General features: G+C 39.8%; 1 protein-coding gene across 3 annotated transcripts; it reads left to right on the top strand.

The window, feature by feature from the left end:
• Nucleotides 1–2: 2 nt before the first annotated feature.
• Nucleotides 3–20,161, top strand: OCIAD2 (OCIA domain containing 2). 3 transcript variants are annotated; one of them, XM_038134181.1, is made up of 8 exons: nt 3–64; nt 3,318–3,452; nt 5,815–5,905; nt 6,700–6,753; nt 8,583–8,630; nt 9,627–9,732; nt 10,943–11,030; nt 13,430–20,161. In XM_038134181.1, the coding sequence occupies exons 2-7, from the start codon at nt 3,393–3,395 to the stop codon at nt 11,022–11,024; spliced, it is 441 nt and encodes a 146-aa protein (XP_037990109.1). In that variant the 5' UTR covers nt 3–64; nt 3,318–3,392; the 3' UTR covers nt 11,025–11,030; nt 13,430–20,161. The 3 variants fall into 3 exon arrangements, with proteins under 3 accessions (XP_037990109.1, XP_037990111.1, XP_037990110.1); XM_038134183.1 differs by lacking the exon at nt 13,430–20,161 and adding an exon at nt 12,700–13,176; XM_038134182.1 differs by lacking the exon at nt 3–64 and adding an exon at nt 88–990.
• Nucleotides 20,162–21,299: the final 1,138 nt, after the last annotated feature.

Genomic DNA, 21,299 nt, shown 5'->3' with positions numbered 1-21,299 from the left:
GGCCCAGCCCGGCCCAGCCCAGCCCAGCCCAGCCCGTTCCGTTTCCTCCGGCAGCCCGCAGAAAGTAAGCGCGGTGGGGGCCGTGAATCTCAGACTCCTCCTCTCCGCGCCCCGCGGCTCCGCGGGGCCGGGTTTCTCCGGCGTCACGGCGGGGCAGGCGGGGGTCGGGGCGCGGCTCTCGGCGGCCGGCCCGGCGCAGGCGGCCGCTGTGGGGCCTGTGGTGCCGCAGGCCGGCGGTGCTGTCGCCCGTCGGTTCAGGAAGCACACTGAGGTGCTTGAGCGTGTCTAGAGAAGGGCAGCGGAGCTGCTGGAGGGTCTGGGGTATAAGGCCTGCTAGGAGCGGCTGAGGGAGCTGAGGGTGTTTAGCCTGGAGAAAAGGATGCTCGGGGAGACCTTATTGCCCTCTACAACCACCTTGGAAGGAGGCTGCAGCCAGGGGAGGATTGGTCTCTTCTCCCAGACGACTAATGGCAGGATAAGAGAACATAGCCTCAAGCTGTGCCAGAGGAGGTTCAGGCTGAACATCAGGAAGAATTTCTTCTCAATAAGAGTGATTAGACATTGGAATGGACGTGACAGCTTAGTGCCACGGTTCAGTTGACAAGACGGTGTTTGGTTGTAGGTTGAACTCGATGATCTTAGAGACCTTTTCCAGCCTAAGTGGTTGTGTGATTCTAGGAAAGCAGTACTGTGTGCTGGCTGGGTGGGGGCACGGAGCAGCTGCTGCAGGGCGGGGCAGGCTGGGGCATTCCCTAGCCCCGTGCTCTCAGGATGTTGGTAGGGACCTTTTCATTGACTACCTAGTGCAGCCGCTCTGTGGACTCACCTTTGTTTTAAACTCAGGCTCTTTTTTCAAAGAGCCAGTTCAGATAGGTGTGAAACATCATGTTGAGGCTTGTAATCTTCCTCACGATGGTTCTTGAAGTGCCTCTCTGAAATCTTTGATGAGTGGTGCCTGCCCTAGGCATCACAGCCCACTGCGTGGACCAGGTAATACAAGCAATTTTGGCTCCCCCTTTCTTCCTTGATATTCTAGCCCTAGAAATTATGGGGTCATTATTCCTATTCAGAAGGAGGCTTTTTATTGAAAACACAGTGTATGAAGTTGACAACCCTCATATTAAAAAAAACTTAGCTGTCTTCTTGCATACTGCTTCTTTGTCATCCTATTAGAGGTATTCAAACTGGGAGATATTTTCAGGAGCCTAAAATTAGCATTTTCTTCTGAAAATGAAGAAATTATCCAGAACATTTTTTGTAAAAGACAAATAAGTTTTTTGTCTATTTGATCCTTGCAAACCACATTGATTTAAGCTTGTATTATATAGGTATTTCATTTAAACAGAATAATATAACTGGGAAATTCTTCCCCGAATATACACTTAATTGTTGCACTAAGAATTACATGTAAGGTTGAGAAAACAGCAATAAGTATTGCAGAAAATTACAAGAAATCACGTTTCTCCAGAAAGCTGATGGAAATATAGTTATTTTTTGGGATAATGGTTGTCTTTCCAAGACACTGGGCCTTGAAATATTAGAACACTTTTACATTCCTCAGATAGGAGACAGCTTGTCTGCTAGGTAGTATATAAGTCAGTTACATAATATATAACTTATATGTAACTTATTTCAGTTAACTTTATGTAACTTATTTCAGTTAATAAGTCAGTTACATAATATTTTGATGACATCAACTCTGTCTCTTTGTTTCATTCTTGCCAGTATAGCTCTCAGCTTTCATTCCATGTGGGAGATGTACCATGAGGCTGCTTAAAGGGATAAATATTTGTGGGGTTCTTCATTATGTTGAAGCAGTAGCATAGCTAAATAACTTATAATTCAGGAGAAACATGTACTTAGGACAATATAGGAGCCCATGGCAAACTGCAAATAGCTATAATCTTTATTTATAGCCACTCCTTTTCCTTCATTTTCTTTTATTAATTTTCCTCCTGTGACTCAGCTGTTTTATTATTGTGAAAAAGACAAGCACTTTAAATCTGTTGCAGCATTTAGAAACTGTTTGCAGTGATTATTTTATGCAGCTGTCTGCACAAGTAGGCTTTCTGAGTAGATAAGAATAAGAAAGCAGATAAGAAAATTTGATTCATTTTTGATTGACACAAACCTCTTTAAAGTTTTATGCATCTTTCTTATATTTTATGTCATTTTTTTGCATCAAGTGGCAAGAGACTGATGAAAATTAAATTGCTCTTAGATTGAGGAAGATGGTGTAGAGCTGTGAGCTTTCCTCATAGAATATGGGTTTTCAAACTTACAGTTTTTCAAAGACACAGTGATCATTGTCATTTTTGTGAGTGTCTGAGAATAAAGTGCAGATTGGTGTGAATTCAATGCTTTATTTAAGTTTTTTTTACCAAGGGGATAGGAGGTTGTGTTGCTCCTATTGCTTAAAAAAGCTTTGCTGTCAAGCTTTGCTATGAAATAGATGTTGCTTGAACTTCATAGACATGTAACTGACCCCAAAAGAAGTGCAGGAAGGGGTTTATACAGTAATATTATGAATGCAAAAAACCATTTAGGTCAGTAAATGGTTGCATATCTTTTCTGTTTAACTCTGTCCTTTGCAGTCATTTTAGCCTTGCTCAGTGCCACCATTCTCAGAAGGTACTTTCAGAAAAGGAGAAGTGCCCTCTGTGTTAATACAGTGCCAGAGCATGCAGCAAAGTGCTCAGTAAAAATTGCAATTTAGATTGTTTGAAGTGCTCTAGAAATAAGTGAGTTTCCTTCTTGCTTATCCCTAGCAGCATAGCTCTCAATCATGGAAGATTGCAGCTCTAAAACTTTGGAATCTATTTATTCTTTTGTGTTATTTTTTAAAGGATGTTTGTAACTGAATTGGGTTTTTGGAGATACAGATGTGGTTTGTGATAGGCTTGCTTGGTGGGTCCCATGGAATCCAGGCTTCAGATGATGGCAGTGAGGATAGGAGTAGTGCAGTAATTCTGGACAGCACACTAAAGAGGCTATTTCTTGGACCTGCAGTACATTCAAAATTAGAAAGGTTTTCAATTACTTGCTTATATTTATTTTCATTTCTTTATGATTGAGCATACTAAACTAGGTCATGATTCAGCATTTCATTGTAGTTACTGACTTACCTGTTTAAGTTACACACAACTCTGTGCTGCTGATAAGTGATAAACGGTGCTGTAAATTGTGTATCAGGTGACTGGATGCTATCTGCTGTAAAAAATACACTCCTTTCAACCTGGTCATTTTTCTTTCTAGATGAACATTGGACTTACGAATATCAATATGATATCTTGACTTTTTACCTTTGTACCTTGCAGAAAGAGAAGTAGCCAAGCATAAAACGCATAGCTTCTGCTGCACAAGAGCAGTAGCAGTCTACAAGGAAAGAGACAATGTCTTCTGAAACAGGTCAACAGGGTAGTCAGACACCTCCAGTAAAGCAACCTGGATGGGTAAGCTGGGTTTCCTCCCTTTTATTTCAATGCTATTGCTAATGAATAACAGATTTTGCCTCAGTTGCTCTTATTGAAGAGAAAAATAGGTGTCTGTTAGCTTAAGCAAATAGATGAAGAGAGGAAAGGACGGTGTGTTATTTTTCCTGGTTCACTGCCCTCAGAGGGCTAGGAGTTGTGAATCTTAAGGCTCTGATTTATGCCCTGAGTTATGAGCTGGCATAGCCCTGGTGTCTGGTACAAGTCCTGTACAAGCTGTCCCCGTCAAGCTCTGCATGCACATGTTCAGAAGGGGAGAAGGGAACAGTACAGCACAAGAATCTGGTCTACAGCTCTACAGAAGATGAATATTCTCTTCTGATGGAGACATCGTGGAATTTAAATGTGATATGACTTTTGGCTAACCAGTCACTACCAGAGGGCAGCAATACTGGGCTCATCTGCAAGGAAGAGGCACAAGTGACAGCAGGGTGGCAGGGGCTGGGGCCTCAGGTACAGGGAGCACAGTATCACGGTACCCAAAAAGAGGAGGAGAGCAGATCCAATGATGTTAACCAGGGTCAGCCTACAGTCAGTTCAGTGGTTGCCAGGCAGGTCTGATGCTAAGCTGGGCGATCAGGTTACCAAGGCAGGGTAAGGATCGGCATAGTATAGCTACAGCACAGTTAAGGCAAGGGCCTGAGCTTATATTCAGCTCCTGAGCTGAAGAGCAGAGGCCCTGGGCAAAGCTTCTTGCTGCTTTCTCCGAGCTTTTCTGTTTTCTTAGCAGTCTAACTCGGTGTTACACAAGTGTGCCATGGTAGAGCTGACTCTGAGCCCAAGCAGCTGAACAGCTGGCAGGGTGTGTATGGAGGCAAAAAGGTTGCAAAGCCTGTTGGTGCACTTGGGGCTCTGACATGCATTTCCTTATCTTTCAGTCAGCCTGTTTGTATTTTACTGTATTTGTTATGACCTTCCTCTGAAACAAGTTTGAAGCGGTTCTCCATGATCTGGAGTGGAGCCAATTCTCTATTGTTTGCCCAGCACCACCATTAACTTTTGTGGGAGCAGTGCTTGAAGAAGGGCTGAGATATTAGTTACCTATAATGTGAAATGTGTGGCTATGGCAAATAAATGCATTTCCTTATTATGGCTATAAAATCATGCATAAAGGGAGTTAGGCATAAAAGGAGATAGAATCCTGTAATAGATGAATGTACTCTTTTTTCCAAGGCATTGCTTCTTCTATGATGCCTGTTTTTTCTTTCAAGAATGTTTGCGTATATTTGAGGATGATGTGTTTTTACAGAAAAAATGTTAACATTTCAATTAATTTTAACTTAATGACAACTCCTTTCCCTTGGCTTTTCTTGCTGAGCCCAATGCCACGGTATGGAATTGGAATATTCTTTGGATCAGCTGGGGTCAGCTGTCCCAGCTGTGTCCCCTACCAAATTCTTCTACATCCCCTGCCAATTTGCTGGTGGGGCAGCCTGAGAAACAGAAAAGGCCCTGACTCTATGTAAGGTCTACTCAGCAGTAATTAAATATCCCTGTATTGTAAAGACTGGTTTGGTCATAAATCCAAAATGTAGGACCATACTGGTTACTATGGAGAAAATAAACTCTTGTCCAGTCAAAACCAGTATCTCAGATGTCTGATAACAACACTTCAAATGCTAACACTGAGTCTTTTCTTAAAGAAAGAAAAATAACCCTCATATGTTTACATGCCAATACCCTGGATGGAATGCAAGGGAGAATACTGTCACTTTTTCCTCACAATTACAATGGGTGAAAAAAGAGCTACCTTCAAGAAGTCTGTTGGTGGCCTAATTTGTACTAGGGTGAAGCCAGTATGACTGAGTTCAGTTAATGCCATGGATATATTTAAATTGCTTAGAGAGAAAGTTCTACTAGTGGAGAGTCTGGCAGAATTTGCTGACTCTCTTCTAAATACTTGCAAAATCTACTCTTATTGAACTTCAGTTGACTTCTGTACAGAGCAGAACTTGGTTTTTGAAAACTGCCACTCTGCCTTTATTTCCTGTCATTTCTTTCTGGGAGACATAATGTAGCTCATGAGAACGAAATGGCTAACAGATACAAAACAATATGCTTCTGGGGTGAGCAGCAGCAGAGCTATTTTAGGAAAGTAAAGACCAGTAAGATGGGTTGTTTTGAGTTTAAACCTTTGTAGTTCTTTCTGTTTCTGTATTGGGGTATCAAAATTTCATCACGCTGCTAGCAAGAGAATAAGGAGTTTTGCTTGGAGGTTTTTGTATTTTATTTGTTTTTTAAATAATTTATCTTCTTTAATTGATTGATTTTTTTCTTCCTGTGAGATTAAATTTGTTAAACTAATCCACGTTTATGCTTTCAGCCAATGTTATTTTGTCCCATGTCCCAAATTCAAGACAGAGAGATTGCAAGGATCATTAAAGAATGCAAACAGGAAAGCTTCTGGTACAGAGGTGAGTGATCCAAAGTCATTCTTACCACACAGAATGACTTCTTGATGTATGTACGCAAAACTGTCTGCAAAATGCTTTTTTGTTGGAACACTGTTGTAGGTTAACTCTGTCGTGTTCAGTTAAGTGTTGTATTCTTAAAGGTTTAATTATTTGCATAATTGTTGTAGGTAAAGGTGGTTGAATTGACGTCTTGTTTAATCTGAACTTCAGCAGTTGTAGAGTTGGTTCTCGTCTTGAAGTCCATTATTACAACCACCTTAGGAATGTTTTACTTTGTTACATATTTATCCTTGCCTTTGAATGGGAGGCAGGCGTGTCTATGTGTCTTTGATTTGTGAAATTCTAAGTATGTTAGGACAGCTAAAAAGATCAGTGCTTGGTGTTGTAGTGCCTTTACTTCCACCCTTCACTTTGTATCTAAATTATGTATTTCCTGAATGGAGGAGATTGAAAAGACTTTCAGCATTTTATTGGAGCTGCTGTCATTACAAGTGTTGCAGTAGTTAGAGGAGATATTCAGATTGTGGAAACTATTATTTAATAAATATATATATTGCATTAGCTTCAGATGTTACAGCATGGCTGATGTCTGGCACTGAGGACGTCTTGGCTTTGAAGAGAACATAATCTGAATGAGCAGATGTGATAGGTGATTAAGACAGTAGGCAAAGTTAATGTTTAGAAATAATGTGTTTAACATTAGAAACAGAAAATGTTTAACGTATAAGAGAGTATTTACCAAGTACGTAGCAAATTTTGGCTGATACCAGCTACTCTCCTTTTCATTTTCACAGCTCTTCCTTTATCTCTTGGGAGCATGCTTGTCACCCAGGGGCTAATCTCAAAAGGTAAAGATAAAAAAATACATCATTAAAGTGCTGGTTTTCAAGATCAATATTCTTCTCGCTCATTACCATCATTGCTATGGTGATTTGATTATTATGTATGCATCGCCACAGTCATTCTTTTGCAAGAGCATGAACTGAAAAGAGAATTTGCAAATCCAAAGACTGGTGGCTGGATTTTATCACCATGATCACATGGAGTTGAGTAGAGTCTTCTCTGGGGCAGCTCGTGGGGCAGAGCATTGTGCAGTCCGAGCAGGGTGCTCGAATCGGGTGCTGGAGCTCTGACTGTTGTTCTGTTTGAAAATGCTGGCCATGTTTTGACAGTGACCATGTATCAGTATGACTACAGCTTTGGTGCAAAGGGACAAGGAGTACTGCCAAAGTGAGGAGACAGAGAGCTTTCTGTAGAGATGGCTCACGATCTGCAGGCTAACACAAAAGAAAATTGTGTTCTGTTTATGTGGTGGATGAGCCTGGTTCTACACATGGCGCCTTCAGTTTCCCTGCTGGGGGCCTTGACTATGTGTAAGGTTGAGGTTGGTGTTCTGGGGAGAGAGTGAGGGGCATTCACCCTGAAGTCTGCTAAGCTATATCACAAGAGGCTGATATGGATTCCCTATTCCATCCTTGACCTATGAGCTTGTAGGGAGACAGGGAGGGAAGGAGCAAGAGTGTGTCATAGAAGGATTACACATTGGAAAAAGAGTGAGCAGTGATAGGAAGGGCACCAGGGCTGTCTCTGTAGCTAACGTGCCAGCCTCTGGCACCAGGTACTCTTTTCAGTTTCTGTTCATTGTACTTGGCTCTTTCTGATCAGCTGTGAAATCACAAATGCTCTTAGTAAATAATCATTACTGTGTGTCAGCAGTTGGAGGGGGGTGATTAGAAACAAACAACACTTTTGTTCCTCCCTCCCCCGAGAGACCCAATATAAAATTGTATAGATCACAGTGGGCAAAGGCTCTTGTGCTTAACATAGGCTGAATCCTCCTCTGTCTAAATACTTTCTTCTGATGGCTGCACACAGTACCCTGCCTCTAGAAGATGCTGGGGCTTCTAAGCCTCATTATTACTGTCTGAATGTGTGTAACAGTGCAACCAGTGTTTACTTCCCTTCCCTTTGCCATGGTAATCTTGCTGTGTGGAGCCCTCCTCCACAGCATGGCATTCCTCTGCCAGACACATAGTTCTCAGAGGAGTACTGGTTTCACCTCCTGAGATTAACTGGGGAAATGTGGATTTTGGTGGAAAAGCTAAAGATAATTTTTTGCTTTTCTTGTTTAGCACACTGTCTTCTCCTTTTAAAGGCCAAAATGTGTGATCTTTCCTCTGCAGCAGGGGAAGAGATACCAGTGGTACAGTTTTAATTGATAGCCACAGAAAGCTACCAAAGAGCAGCTTCATCCTAATTATCACAGCACAAGGAGTTGGACCCTGTGTAAGAGATTTAATTTTGTCATTTTATATGCAGGGTTGGTTGGTGCTGAAACATAAGCCACCTTCACTTCCTCTGCAGTGCTGCAGGTGTCACCAGTGGCAGACGTGCTGCTTTCATGTTGGTTTACACTCTGAATTCCTGCCTGAGCTGAATCCTGCAAAGTCCAGATTCTCTTCCTCCTATGACTCTAGAACTGCCCCAAAACACATGCACTAAGAACTAGTGGAATAGAAAGTGCCCTGATGTATTGAAATCTGAGTTAATGGACTTCATACCATCTTCACCTTAAGAAATGCAAAATCTGTAGGAAAATTAGTGCTGGTTTTGAGTGCTGGTGAGTTCCTCAAGTGAATAAGTGAATAAGCTTTCTGACTATTTCCTTTTATTGTAGGCATTTTCTCAGCAAGTCCAAGATTTGGTCCATACCCCAAGATGGCAAGTAAGTTGTACCCAATTCTAAAAGGAAAGAAAAGGTTCTTTACAGGCTTATTGCATCTCTCTGAATTTCTTTCCAAAATCTTCTTTTTTTGCAATCTATATGTTACCCCAGCAGATTAGGAAATCAGATTTCTGATGTGTTTAAAAATAAATGTATGAAACAAGATTTTTCTAATGTAAATATTTTCAGTAGCAGCTTGTATTTATGTAATGCAGTCTCTCATATTGCTATGAATTCTAATCTTCACTTTGTTTTATAAATTATGTCAGCTCATTGATCAGCTGTGCTTGGCAGATTGCACAACTTATGGTATCAAGAAGTCACAATACTATACTATATAAAATAGTATGGTCCTTTTCATGTGTGTGTTTGATTGATCTCAACTGTCTAATTCAGAACCATGGATTGATAAAGAAAACAAATAGAAGCACAGAAACTGTACTGTACAGTGAGGTGGCTCATAAATGACAAGAAAATAGATTCCCTCTCCAGCAGAAATTCAGCAGGAAATCAAGGACATTGAAGTAGTCTTTTATTCTGACTCTAGTGAGTGAAAGCCACGGTGCAACACTGTAGCAAGCTCATGTTTTATCTTCTTAGAAGGCCAGAGAAGTTGGTGTTGAAAGTGTGATCAATTAGAAGTAAACCATGGTGTGCAATCAAAGGCAAGAACTATTAGTGCTGACGTTGTGAATTAATTTTATTTTCTGTAATCTGGTCCCTTAAATATTATCTCCTTTTCCTGTACACAGCAATATTATATCCTTTTTCTGTATCAATTATTTGTTGACCAGTTGTTCTCTCTCATTATAGATAACCAGTTTTCAGTAGTTATTGAATTCACCCCTGTAAACCCTGTGTAACTTTACATGTGTTTCTGACATGTTCTGAGAAGATGTGGTACAGAATTTGTTATATGAATGAAGTGGAGCCACTAGCACACTCCTGATTTAAGCTGTTGTATTAACAATGTTTTGTTATCTGTTATCTCTGTAGTCGCCGGTGTCTTGGGTTTTGCCATTGGAAGGATGTCATACATGGGAGAATGCCAAAAAAAGTTTCAGAAAATGGGTATTGCTCCATTTGGTCCACAACAAAAAAGGTCTGTGCTAATTTAAATTATTAAGCCTAGATCAAAATAGTCTAAAACACACTAAAAATTATATGCAGCAAAACTATGAATTTAAATTCTGGGATTAGATCCTGGGGTACTAGTTATAGTCTTGGACTATATATTGCAGCATTAGAAACTACTACACATTCTTCAGAAAATGCAAATTAAACTCATTGTAATACCTTTTACTAGGATATCCATTATTTAAATGAAATTATTGTACTTTTAGGTGTAATGTGGCAACAGTTATTCATTCTCTTTTCATCTAGTATCATACTGCTAAGATTGTCCGTGTTATCACTTTGATCCTTTAAGTCTTCCATTGAAACATACCTCAGGCCAAATATGCTACAGATTTTTTATAATGCTCTCATATTTTAACAACAGTGTCAATCTCAGCCCGTATTCCAACCTCCCTTTCCTCTATGGCTTTGCCCAGCCTCATGCTGTCATGTCAAACAATGAAGAGCACAAACTGAGGGGGTGCTTTCTCCACCTTGCACCTCTAGCCATAGAATAGATCTCCATGGTTGACTTCTGTCTCCTGGTGCCTCCATGTTTTATTCATTGTTTTCTCAACTTCACATAAAGTACTCCTTCGCATCAAATCAGACTCTGACTTCCTTCCCAGCTCCTCCTTCAGCTGCCTGTTGTACTCTCCATTCTCAATATGGCTTCTTATATATACCTTTCACTCACAGAACACATTTCCAAAAATCCTATCAAAAAAATCATTCTCTTTTGTCTTTCCACATCTTTCCCCCAGACCAGCATAAGCTTTTATGCATATAAAAATACCTGACTGATAATGGGAAGCTTCTTCATTGTTCATCTATTTCTCTACTTGTATTCTTCCCCCACATAACAAAGTATATACTTTGTAATTCATTACATGTTCCACACCTCACTCCTAGCTCAGTTTGCTCATAGGTACAATGGCAAGGGCTGTCTTTTGCTGCTTAGAAAATCCTGTTATATTTTGGCAATTGCCAGAAGGAATACTTAATACTAATTAATGGGCATTTATTGGCTGAGACATTTAGATGTCACATTTTGCAGTTTGTATCCCATATTACAAAAATTGGGGAGTCTAGGCAAGAGATTACTTCTTCAAGAACTTTTGCCACCATGCTCTATGGTTGTATTAGAAGAAATCCAGCAAAATTATTCAATGTTTTATTTGCTGTCAATATTGTAGGAAGTGTCATCATACTTGCAAAGAATGTAAAGCAAAATTGGGATCCAATGAGAGAGAGGGTTCAAGTCCTTCAGCAACTTAGTGCCAGGTAAGCAACCTTGTAATTGTTTAAAAAAATCTCATGTTATTTTCCATCGTGAATGGCATTCTTCTTTTGAACAATGTAGTGCAAATCACAGATTTTAACAATGGACCAAAATCCAAGCATTACTCAAGGAAATATTCTATAGTTGTAATTCCTGATTAATTTTGTTTCTTAATTTTTACCTTACGTACCTTTCATGCTAATTTTAAATCCCCCATCTCTGTGAAATTTTTTCTTTAGCTGTAGCTGAGTATTGATGATTGACCTAAGTGGAATTAATTTGGATTGACTGCTTGTATTAAAACAAATACAATTCCTTTCAATTTCCAGCTTGTTTTACTCTAGAATCAAATAATTGTGGATTTGCTGATATTTAAAAATGCATTGAAATACTGAGAGCTAAAAGCAGACAGAGCTGGGTGTGGAGTTTTTGCATTCAGTTCTACAATTTGGCTAGAGCCTTAGTGGGGTAGTGTAATAGTGGTGCAAGAGCAGTCTGCTGTGGTGGGGCAGGGGACGTGGCTCATGAGGTGTTCTCGCCCAGAAAGGGGGAAGTTCCCTCTGTGGAAAAGGAAGGCTTACAGGGTAGAAGGTAGGCAAGTGTTAAAAAGGACTTGCACTCTATGAAAAACAGGCCAGCAGCTGGGTTTTTTAAGAACGCTTTCACACTGTCTGCTTGTGGTAAGCTGGCCTACATTTCTCACAGGCAGGAGAATGTGTGAAAGTGTTTGCAAATAGCTCAGCTGCCTGCAAGAGAGGAGAGCAGAGGGCCTGTTTGAAACCCTGCCATGGGAGTTTATACAGCTAAGAACAGAAGTCTGACACAGAAATTGTTGGATTGAGTCTAGCATATATTATTAGGACAAGGATATTGGTAATGGTGCCTTTCTTACTCCAAAGTGCATGCCCACAGACAGTCTGTAAGGAGGAATATCGTATTGGAACCTGTTTACTTGCCCAGAAGAGAGATTTTGATGGACTTTTACTATGCAACAATACATTGCGGCAGTGAGGATTGAGAAGAGTTTTCAGAGTCCTTAAAGAAGCCATTAGAATAAAGTCCTGATTTTAATCAACTTTGCCCCTGGTTCAGCATTTTATGTCAAGTGCTGCAGGTGCTCAGCCACTAGCAGAAAATGCACTTTGCCTTACGCTCACCTAATAGGCTTGTGCCAAAAGAAGCAGCGGTTCTCTTGTGCCAGCTATAGAGATCACAAAGTGAGCTGGCGCCCCAGACCAGCTCTCTGCTCTAATTTGGTATGAAGACAGGGGTAAAAAATCCCCCAAAACTTTCTGAAGGGTTTCTTGCTAGTGCCAGCATGAAGGAGGAAGTGAGCCAGACTTAGATAACTCTGAATAGATAACACTCTAAATCCATTAGCACCTATGAGCTTAATTAACCTCTTGCAATACTGTGCTGCTTAACTGCTTTTGAAGATTTTGTCTTACATAAATCTTACTTAGGCTCACTTATTTCAAATAAGGGCCCCAAAGCATATTTGAGAATGGTCATTTACTAGCAATTACCTGTGTAGAGGAATCAAATATTTATTGTGGGATTTATCTCTGCTGTTTGTCAGAACTGCAGCTTGCTGAACCTTCAATCCAAACATACTTTACTTTTCAGCCTTCCACTGTGAGCTGACAGTATTTTTTCTGGTGTGCTTTTTAGCTTTTAAATAAATTCCAAATTATCTCAAATACAAAGGAGCCTTGCAGCTTTTAGAGGGGAAGAACACAGGATGCCACAGGCCCCTCTCCTCGTTTTCTTCCTGTAATGGGTCCTGAAATTTCTGCTGTGGAACCTGTTCCCTGTTCCAGCTCACATGCTCATCAAAGACCTCGATTGCTGCACATTTTACCAGCAGCTTAGATCTTCTTGTTAGCTTTTTAAAAGGGCTTGAAAGTCAAAAGGGCTTTTTAGTCAGAAAATTAGTTTGAATACAAATGTAAGGTAAGTGTATTTCTTTCAAGTTTTAAATGCTGTAATGAAAAAGCCATTATATTTGGGCCAGTGTGGTATTTTGAATTTGCCACAAATCAATTTTGATGGATAGGTTTTAGAAACTTAGGATGTGAAGTATTGTAAGCATTATGTTGTTTTCTCTTTTGTTAAACCTCTTCTATGTTTCAATAAAAATTCTTAATTTAGCATGCTGTGCTCTAAAAATATGCAGAGCCCCTGCTGAGCAAATCTTGCTACTATCCATGCTTAGCATATGGTGCAAGCTCTGGCAATACCTGGGAAGACCACTCAGATAAAATTGTACTCATGTTTAGGAGTCCAAAGGTAATGTCTTTTATCCTCAGGGGCTCAGAGAAATCACCAAGAAGCTCCATGTTTCGCATTGAAAGCAAGGTGGCACTCACATAAATAACAGGTCATTTTATTCTGTTTACAGATATGGTGAACATGATTAAAACTTTATGGACCATCTTCTTTCAAGGCACTTTCCTGTAGAATAGAAATAATAATTTTGTGATTCTATCTCCTAGATTTGGTATAAATTGATTTATTTTGAAATAGTTGCATATTTTTACATTATTCTGTTTGTACTAAATACCAGTTTTTTGAAATGTACTTTTTGAAATACACTCCTCTCTTTTCAGCACATATTGGTTTATTTTCCTCTCTTCAGTGCAATTTAGCTCTTAGTGCTGAAAAATTACATTTGTCTATTGTATTTAGATGCTGGCAGTGCTTTGTGTAAGAGACAGAGTGGTTTATGTTGGAATGTTTGTCTGTGTGAAATGGAAAGGCTGTGAGGATGTTTAAATGGTTTGCACAGTGAAGCAGCTATCCAGTCTCTGAGCTGACCCCTTGGCTATGGCATACTTTATGAGTACCCAATGAAGGATTTTGTCAGACTGCAGTTAATGTGCTGAACCAACTTCCCATAAGCCAGCGTTACACAAAGGGCTGCTTTGCCAGGGATACCAAAATCATGAGCAAGAACACACAAAATTTTGGAACAGTTTATGGTTGCATAAAATCTGAGGCCACCAGGTGCTGAGAAAACCCCACACCTAGATGGCACATGCTCCCTACAAACAGCAGGACACATCTCATGAAACATCTCAGCAAATCAAAAGCAGGCACTTCCCCTAAACACAGTGATAGCTTTCATATGGAAATAAATGCAGCTACTGAAAAGTTTGGCCTTTGCTGTCAGTTGATGAGGACTCTGTTCTGTGGGCTTTTTCTGTTTGCTTTTATAGCCTGTGGTTAGTGTTCCTCTTTTGAACTAGCTTCTGTGGGCATCTTTACCTCAACACAAAGAAATTCTGCAAGCCAAATATGTAGTGTAGAAAAGTATAATGTAACTATTAATTGGTTAGTAAACACAAAAGACATTCTGGATCTGACAGTCATTAGACTGAATACTCAACTCCCTGATAAAGCACTTGGATAGCCTTTCCTAGCCAAAGCAGCCACCAGGCAGAAGGGGAAGGGTTTTCCTGGCCTTCCTGTTCTATTCTTTACTGTAAGATTTTATACTTTTCTACTTGGTTTTTAGCCTCTTGAATTCTTCAGCTACCAAGAACCCCTCTCTCAACAGGGGCTTCAGTTTTACACTTGTAACTTTTCTACAGTTATTTTTCCAGCTCTTTCCATGGGAGTCAGGGATACACAGCAGTGCTGTGCCACAGCTGCTGCTGGGTACAGGCAGGTGAGCCTTGGAGAGCTTTCCACAGGGCCTCCAGGGAGAGGGGCTTACACAACCACAGAGAAGGCAACCTCCTTTGTGAAAATCATGTAATTGTCATGGGTGTGCTGTGATAGCCACCAAAACTTGAGTGGTGACATGTCTGAGCTACTTCCCCTTCATCTGTCATCTGCTGTCAAGATAACAGCCAGAAGGTGCCCCAGGGTTAGTCGTGCCTGGGTTACCTGAGGGAAGCCATTACATCCAGGTGACACCAACGAGAGCAATGCGTGTGACACAGGACCGTGCGTGTCAGACTCAGAAGTTGTTCTTGTGGTCAGTGTTACCTCTTGGGATTACAACTTAGCGACTGAACTTTGCTTTAAATGTCATTTTGATTATTTTTTACTTTCAATTGTTTTTCTGTAATAAATATAGTGATGTATAAAATTTCTTGTCTCCTTTTTTTCTAACTTTGTTTCCATACTTTGCAAAAGGCTGAATAGCTAATTGCGTTGATCTCAGTTCATGAGTTACTGTGATACAGGTATAAAAAAAGGCAGTTAGAACTAAATTTATGCATATCAAAGGAAAAATGAGCACAGCTAGTGGGCAAACTGTTCTTTCAAAGGTTGTTAAAAGCAGCTGTTTTGTAGTAATTATGTGCAGTTTAATGAGCTAATCTTTGTTGGCCATTGCTATTGTGTGTTCCATACAAGCAGGTTAAAGAATTTATTTTTAATTGAAGCAGAAGTTGAATAAATTGAATTTAGGGGCGACCTGTCAAAAAAATAGGGAAAGATTTGAGGTAATCAGTTTCTTCTTAAATAAGAGGGGAAGACGTCTCCAGGAGGAAAAGTGTTTGACCTTGCAAAGGTCAACTAAACTTTTCTTAGTGTTTTCTTACACTGATAATAGGCTGAACCATCCCCCTTTGGCAGAATATGTTACAAAAAAGCCAAAAAAGTCCAATGAATTTACACAGCTTCCTGTGAGTCATTAGTATCTGGAAAGCTGAACTTGTTTTCTTCACTCAGCGACAAGGGAGTTGAACTGTGTGCTTAGGCATATCACAGCTTAGGTGAAGTCCACGTACTTGTTAAAATCAGGAAATAAAATACCTCCTTCAGCTGTGATACATACCCAGTGGATAGCTGTATTTAAGCCTCTGTGCACTTTATGAAATTAAGACTAGAAAAAGGCTGCCATAGGAGAGCTACAGTGACATCAACCTCAAACAAACTGCTTATCTTTGTGGATTTTTATATTAGCTGTTGGCATTCATTTTACAAATATGTTATTCACTCCAAATTTTTAAATAAGGTGTTTTAGAAGAGAAAGCAATTGCAGGTTGAAAACAGCACATTCCTGTTTAAATCCTTAGTAGGTGGACTCTAGGCAAGCCAGCTGGTCTATAATTATAAATCTGGGAATGAAAGGGACATGAAGACTCACTATCCAGGTTTTCATAAATCCCTAAGAAAAACAAGATTTGGGGCTTATTTTACTGTATTTTTAGAGAAGAATGAGAGAATAGGGCTGTGCAACAACAGGTAATAGGAGAGGAGAGCTCTGGTGTGAACTGGTAAGCAGAGAGCAGGTTCTGGGCCAGGATTTACGACAGGAACATGCTGGACCAGGCCCTGTGGGAAATACAAAGTGGCAGCAACACTGACTTGGGAGCAGCAGCCCTTTCCTTGTGTCCATTTCTACCAGTGGAAGAGCTGGTAATTTGTACCACTCCCCCAACTTGTTTTTGGCATCATACATGAAAAATCCATTTGAGAGGACAACTTTTGACATCACTATTGCAGTAGTTCCACATCCTTGAAATACTAAGAACTTGTACATTGTATGAGTATGGAGGGTTATTTGTTGTTTGTTTGGGTTTGTTTTTTTTCCTATTAAATCCCTCAAAATAATAAGATTCTCCAGGAAATAAATGAGATTTCTCAAGGCTGTTTAAAATCTAGAATGCCTGAGTGGTTATCTGGTCAACATTTTAACAGATAATCTGCCAAAGGAAAACACAAGTGTTTCTTGATGACAAAATTACAGAGCTAGGAAAAACATCTTCGCATGAGAGGCTGACTAATAAGCTTCATAGTCATGCAGAAAAATACTAACTGCATCACACAGTTGGTTTTAAATTACTCTGACTTTTTTAGTACAGGGACCTGCAAATCATTTTGCAGTTGCAATACATAGGTGGCTTTGACAGCCAAAAGGCAAGTAGAACATTAAAAATTCCCAGGGAAAAAACAGATTTAGACTACAGAGCAATTCTATGACATGCCCTCATTTTGAGTATTATGGTGCCTCCAGTGCATCTCAGAAACTGTGCAACACAGAGACAGAAATGGGAGAAAGAAAAATTAAAGTAAAAAAGAATGATCAGAAATGCAAAGTAGTTTCATCACAAGAGATTATGTAACTCACTTTCCAGGCTGAAAACATCTCAAGGTGAGGAATACTATGTCTGTAAAAGAGTGGAAGATGAATAGGGAGCAAGTAATTGCTGGTTTTGTAAAATCAAAACTCATCAACACTCAGTGAAATCAGATTTCAACCAAACAGCAAAGAAACTCTTCTTTACACAGCACAATTCCATCGGGGGCACTCTTGCCACAGGATTTGGTAGAAGCAAAGAAAACAGCTTCAGGAGACATGACCTACACAGAGACTTGGCTGCAAAACACCTGCATTGGCACAATCCAAATGCAGCCTTTGTGTCAGGAAATTGCACAGCTGTGATGAGTGAAGGACAGGAGTGGGCACCAGTGAAGATCTCCTCTTAGAAGGATCAATAGCCAGCGTGGGAGACAGGGTGACCATCACGGTGATTCTTATATTCTTGCAGCTATTGAAAAACCAAGTTGAGAGCCTCGTCAAATGAACTAAACCCCAGGTAGGTCATATCTAGAAACGGAGACTGAAACATCTTCATGTGTAGAAAGGACAAGATTCATGATTCCTGAGAAAACACACCTTTAAATTATGTTTATTACAGTGTCGTGACTTCCTCTGCAGATGAAGGGTGAAGAAGAACTAAGGGTGGTAATGGATGCTTTCCCATTGTCTTTGGCATTCAGATTGTTTGAGAGCATTGGCACTTCCAACTTCTTGCATAGAAAAACCCCACTTACCCAAACTTTGAAATGTTTCTTCTCACCTGAGAGCGTTTTGAGCTTTCTGCAGCCTGTGCTCGGGCACATCAGCAAGCTCAGGTATTTCAGAGCAAGAGATCTTTAATACTTCGTCCCAGAGGCACATTTTAAACCTGTCCTTCACTCAGCCAGCTGGAGGCTGAGGTCTGCCAGGGCTGGGCTGGACGTGCCCAAGGGTACTTCCTTCTACATTGTCACATCTGTAATACTTACAGGAAACCTTTCCGAGCAGCAGACGTTAGTGTTTAGGGATCATTAATGTTTAGGGATCGCCCACTGCAACCAAATTCACCCTTACCTGTATCAGTTGCACTGTTTAAAAATGTTAGTTATCCTAAAATAGTTAAGATTAACAATTGTATTCAAAGTACAAAATTAAGCCAAACAAAATTATTTATTTTGGCATGAGATTTATATAGAAACTAACTTTAGCTTCATAATTAAAATAAAAATCTAATGCACTAGAAATGTGCTTCCTCTGTGGGTTAGTAGGAGTAGAAAAGAATGTGTGCCATTCTGTGTAAGGAATGAATTAAAAATTTCAGGGTTTAGAAGCTGTTCATGCAAGATCTCATATCCTGAAAATGGAGTCCTATGTCATCAGTGAGCAACTGGAAAAACAGCAACACAAAGGTTATACACTATGAATTTTTAATCCTGAATAATTTACCTCAAGTTTTGGCAAAGGAAATCTAACTCTCCATTTCTTGTTCATCTTAAGACTGTTTCCCCTTTCAAGAATAAGTGAATATTCTATTTGACTGCATATCCATTGTATCAGATGACCAGATGTATCACAACCTCTGAATCATATATCCTTGTTTGCTTACTGCAGCATCACATTATGAAAGTAGCTCATACCAGGCTCTTGCTTTTTACTTTTGGAAGTATAAACTCAAGGCAGATGTGTGTCCAGGCCTGCACTGGCCTGAACTAGCACAAACCCAGGGCAAGGGTCTGAAGTGCCAATGGGATGCAAATTGTCCCAGTTGTTGCCTTGAGATTAAAATCCATTTGTGTATTTCTTTTAAAAACTTAATAGGAAACTAAACTGCAAAAAGTAAAAGGATATTTTTGGACCCCCTGTTTCATGTAAGAGATATTCTGGTTGTGAGTCAGGAAGACTGGGCTGCAAGCAAAGCCTTCTGGCAGGTCTGGTGTGTCTGTGGGAGCCAAGGAACTGAGCTGGACCTGCCTCCTGCAGCTGGGCAAGGTCCTCACTCAGGGCCACAAACAAGAGTTTCCCATGAGGAGAACAAATAGGTCTTTCAGCTTCCAGCAAACAGCAGACAAATGAGGATTTCTTGAATCTCAAGGAGGCAAGAAAATTATGGGTTCAATCTGGAATATTAATGATTTCCCCAGGTTTCCACAAATCTGCTCAGCTTTCATTAATCAAATCAAATCAAATCAAATCACTTTTCAGTTACACTTTTCCATCTAGCTGCGTTCCAAACAACATCAGTAGGAAAAAAAACCCTGCAAAGGTCAGACTAGTACCTACTTGGGGCTCTATACATGCCTACTAATTTGGGGAAACACAGGATTCAGGACAACGATTTTTGGTAGCTTTACCAGGTATAAAAGAGCTGAGGCACATTTTTGCAACCCTCTTCTCTCTGTTCATGTATGTTAGTAACAACAAACTTGGGGATAATGCTACCAGCTCCTTTAAACTGGCCTGCTTATTTTTAAAGTTTAAGAAACTATGAAAACAATTATTTCAGAGGGTTTTTTAAGAAACTTTCTTTGGGAAGCATTCAGACTCCTTTCCTTGTGTTTAAGGTATAAAAATTTACTTTTTTAATGTTGGTTTTTTTTTTTTTTTTTTGAGGAAGAAAAGAAAATTTACTTAACTGTACAATAAACATTGAGTTAATTCTCAGTTATTGACAAATACACAGGTATGATGGACCATAGGAAAACTTCAAGTATTTTTTAACACCATTGTTCTATACATGTACACATTGCTCCCAGCAACTGTAACCCTGCTGTCAGCTCCAAGACACTTGCTTTCAGTTAAAAAGTCCCAAAAGTCACGGCAGTGCAGTATGAGCAAGCTACTGATGGGTGACTGGGTAGCGGCTATGAAACCACGAGTGTAAAGGACCACTATGAAACAAGGGGTACTAATGGAAGATGTGAAGGAAAAGGGAAGGAAGATTGAATTCCCATGGCTGTTTAGTGAATCAGGGGCTCAACATACACATTGTCACAGCAAACTGAATGTGACCCAACTTTGATGAAAGATCAGTTCCCAATACCCTACTAAATTAACAGTTATGACTGTGAACTCTCCTGTACTTAATGTGTACTAAGCCTGTGAAATCAAAATAATTTAAAACTGATTGACAGCAAACCAAACTTGTTCAAGTACAAAAGAAAGTATGTCCTCTGAGAGGAACTAGATGCAACAGAATAAAAGCTTTATGTTCAATTTTAAAATGCTATTAATACAGAACAACATTAATTGGCATGCCTTTTATTTTCTCCTCTAAGAAAGGAAGAAAAATTCTGATACAATTTATATAAAACACTGTGCTTGTCCACTCAAAAATATGCATGTGAGGCAAGACACTTTGCAGGAAGGCACCATCATAGGAATCTGCTCTATAATTATCATCTCAGCAGTCTGCCTTCTATTACTTGCATAACTGACAACTAAGAAACTGTGAATATTTTCATGATAAAGCTAATCAGCTTTGGAATAGCACACTGAAAACCACAGCAATACAATTCTGGCAGACTGTGTATTTTCAGAGTTCACTCATAACAGCCATGAGAAGCACTCTCTGCAAGGTAAATTTCTGATACAACTTCAATAATATCCAATTAGCGCATTAATTTTTTTAGAAGATGAGCTTTTCTGAAAGCAATCTTCCTGTTTTAAGTAGTATTTGGCTCTTTAAGCATCCTGTCTTCCCCACTTCTTCATCCTCATTTGTGCCATTTGCTCTGTACAACTCCTCCCCTCCCCCCCAAAAATTATCTTCTTATTTATGCTGTTCTGCTGCAAGTCCACTAAATCAATAAGGTCTTTGAGAATTTTCAACTTGGTAGGCATGTTGTTTTTCAGCTCCAACAAGGATGTCAGGAATGCTTTTATATTATCAACTTCATGGTTTTTGCTCCCGTATAGCCCAAACCCCCAAATAAACACAATGCTGTGAGATGAAACTGCACAGGTGAGAACATGAAAACCCCTAAGTGAAGGCAACACGTTCAGAGACAGAGCAGGTGATGCAAACTCCAGGAAAAACTCTTCAGTTTTGTCAATGTAGCTCTTCTCTTACAGCTGATAATAACAAAATATTCCATTGATTGGGATCTCTTCTCCATAAACATGGTGGTTTTGTCATGACTTGCAAAAATTGAGAAATATGGTCAAATATACAGAGCCTACCATTAACAATCAATATATCATTCAAGGTTTCACCAAAGTTTGTCAGGTTTAGCCT

The sequence above is a fragment of the Motacilla alba genome, chromosome 4 (assembly GCF_015832195.1).
Source record: "Motacilla alba alba isolate MOTALB_02 chromosome 4, Motacilla_alba_V1.0_pri, whole genome shotgun sequence".
Classification (NCBI taxonomy): Eukaryota; Metazoa; Chordata; class Aves; order Passeriformes; family Motacillidae; genus Motacilla; species Motacilla alba.
The sequence above is the reverse complement of the archived record's forward strand: the minus strand, read 5'-3'. Positions and strand labels throughout refer to the sequence as shown.

Coding starts and splice junctions, on each gene's coding strand:
- OCIAD2 (XM_038134181.1), top strand. CDS start 3,393: ATGTCTTCTGAAACAGGTCAACAGGGTAGTCAGACACCTCCAGTAAAG. Junction 3,453..5,814: donor CAGTAAAGCAACCTGGATGG/GTAAGCTGGGTT, acceptor TTATGCTTTCAG/CCAATGTTATTTTGTCCCAT. Junction 9,733..10,942: donor TTTGGTCCACAACAAAAAAG/GTCTGTGCTAAT, acceptor TCAATATTGTAG/GAAGTGTCATCATACTTGCA.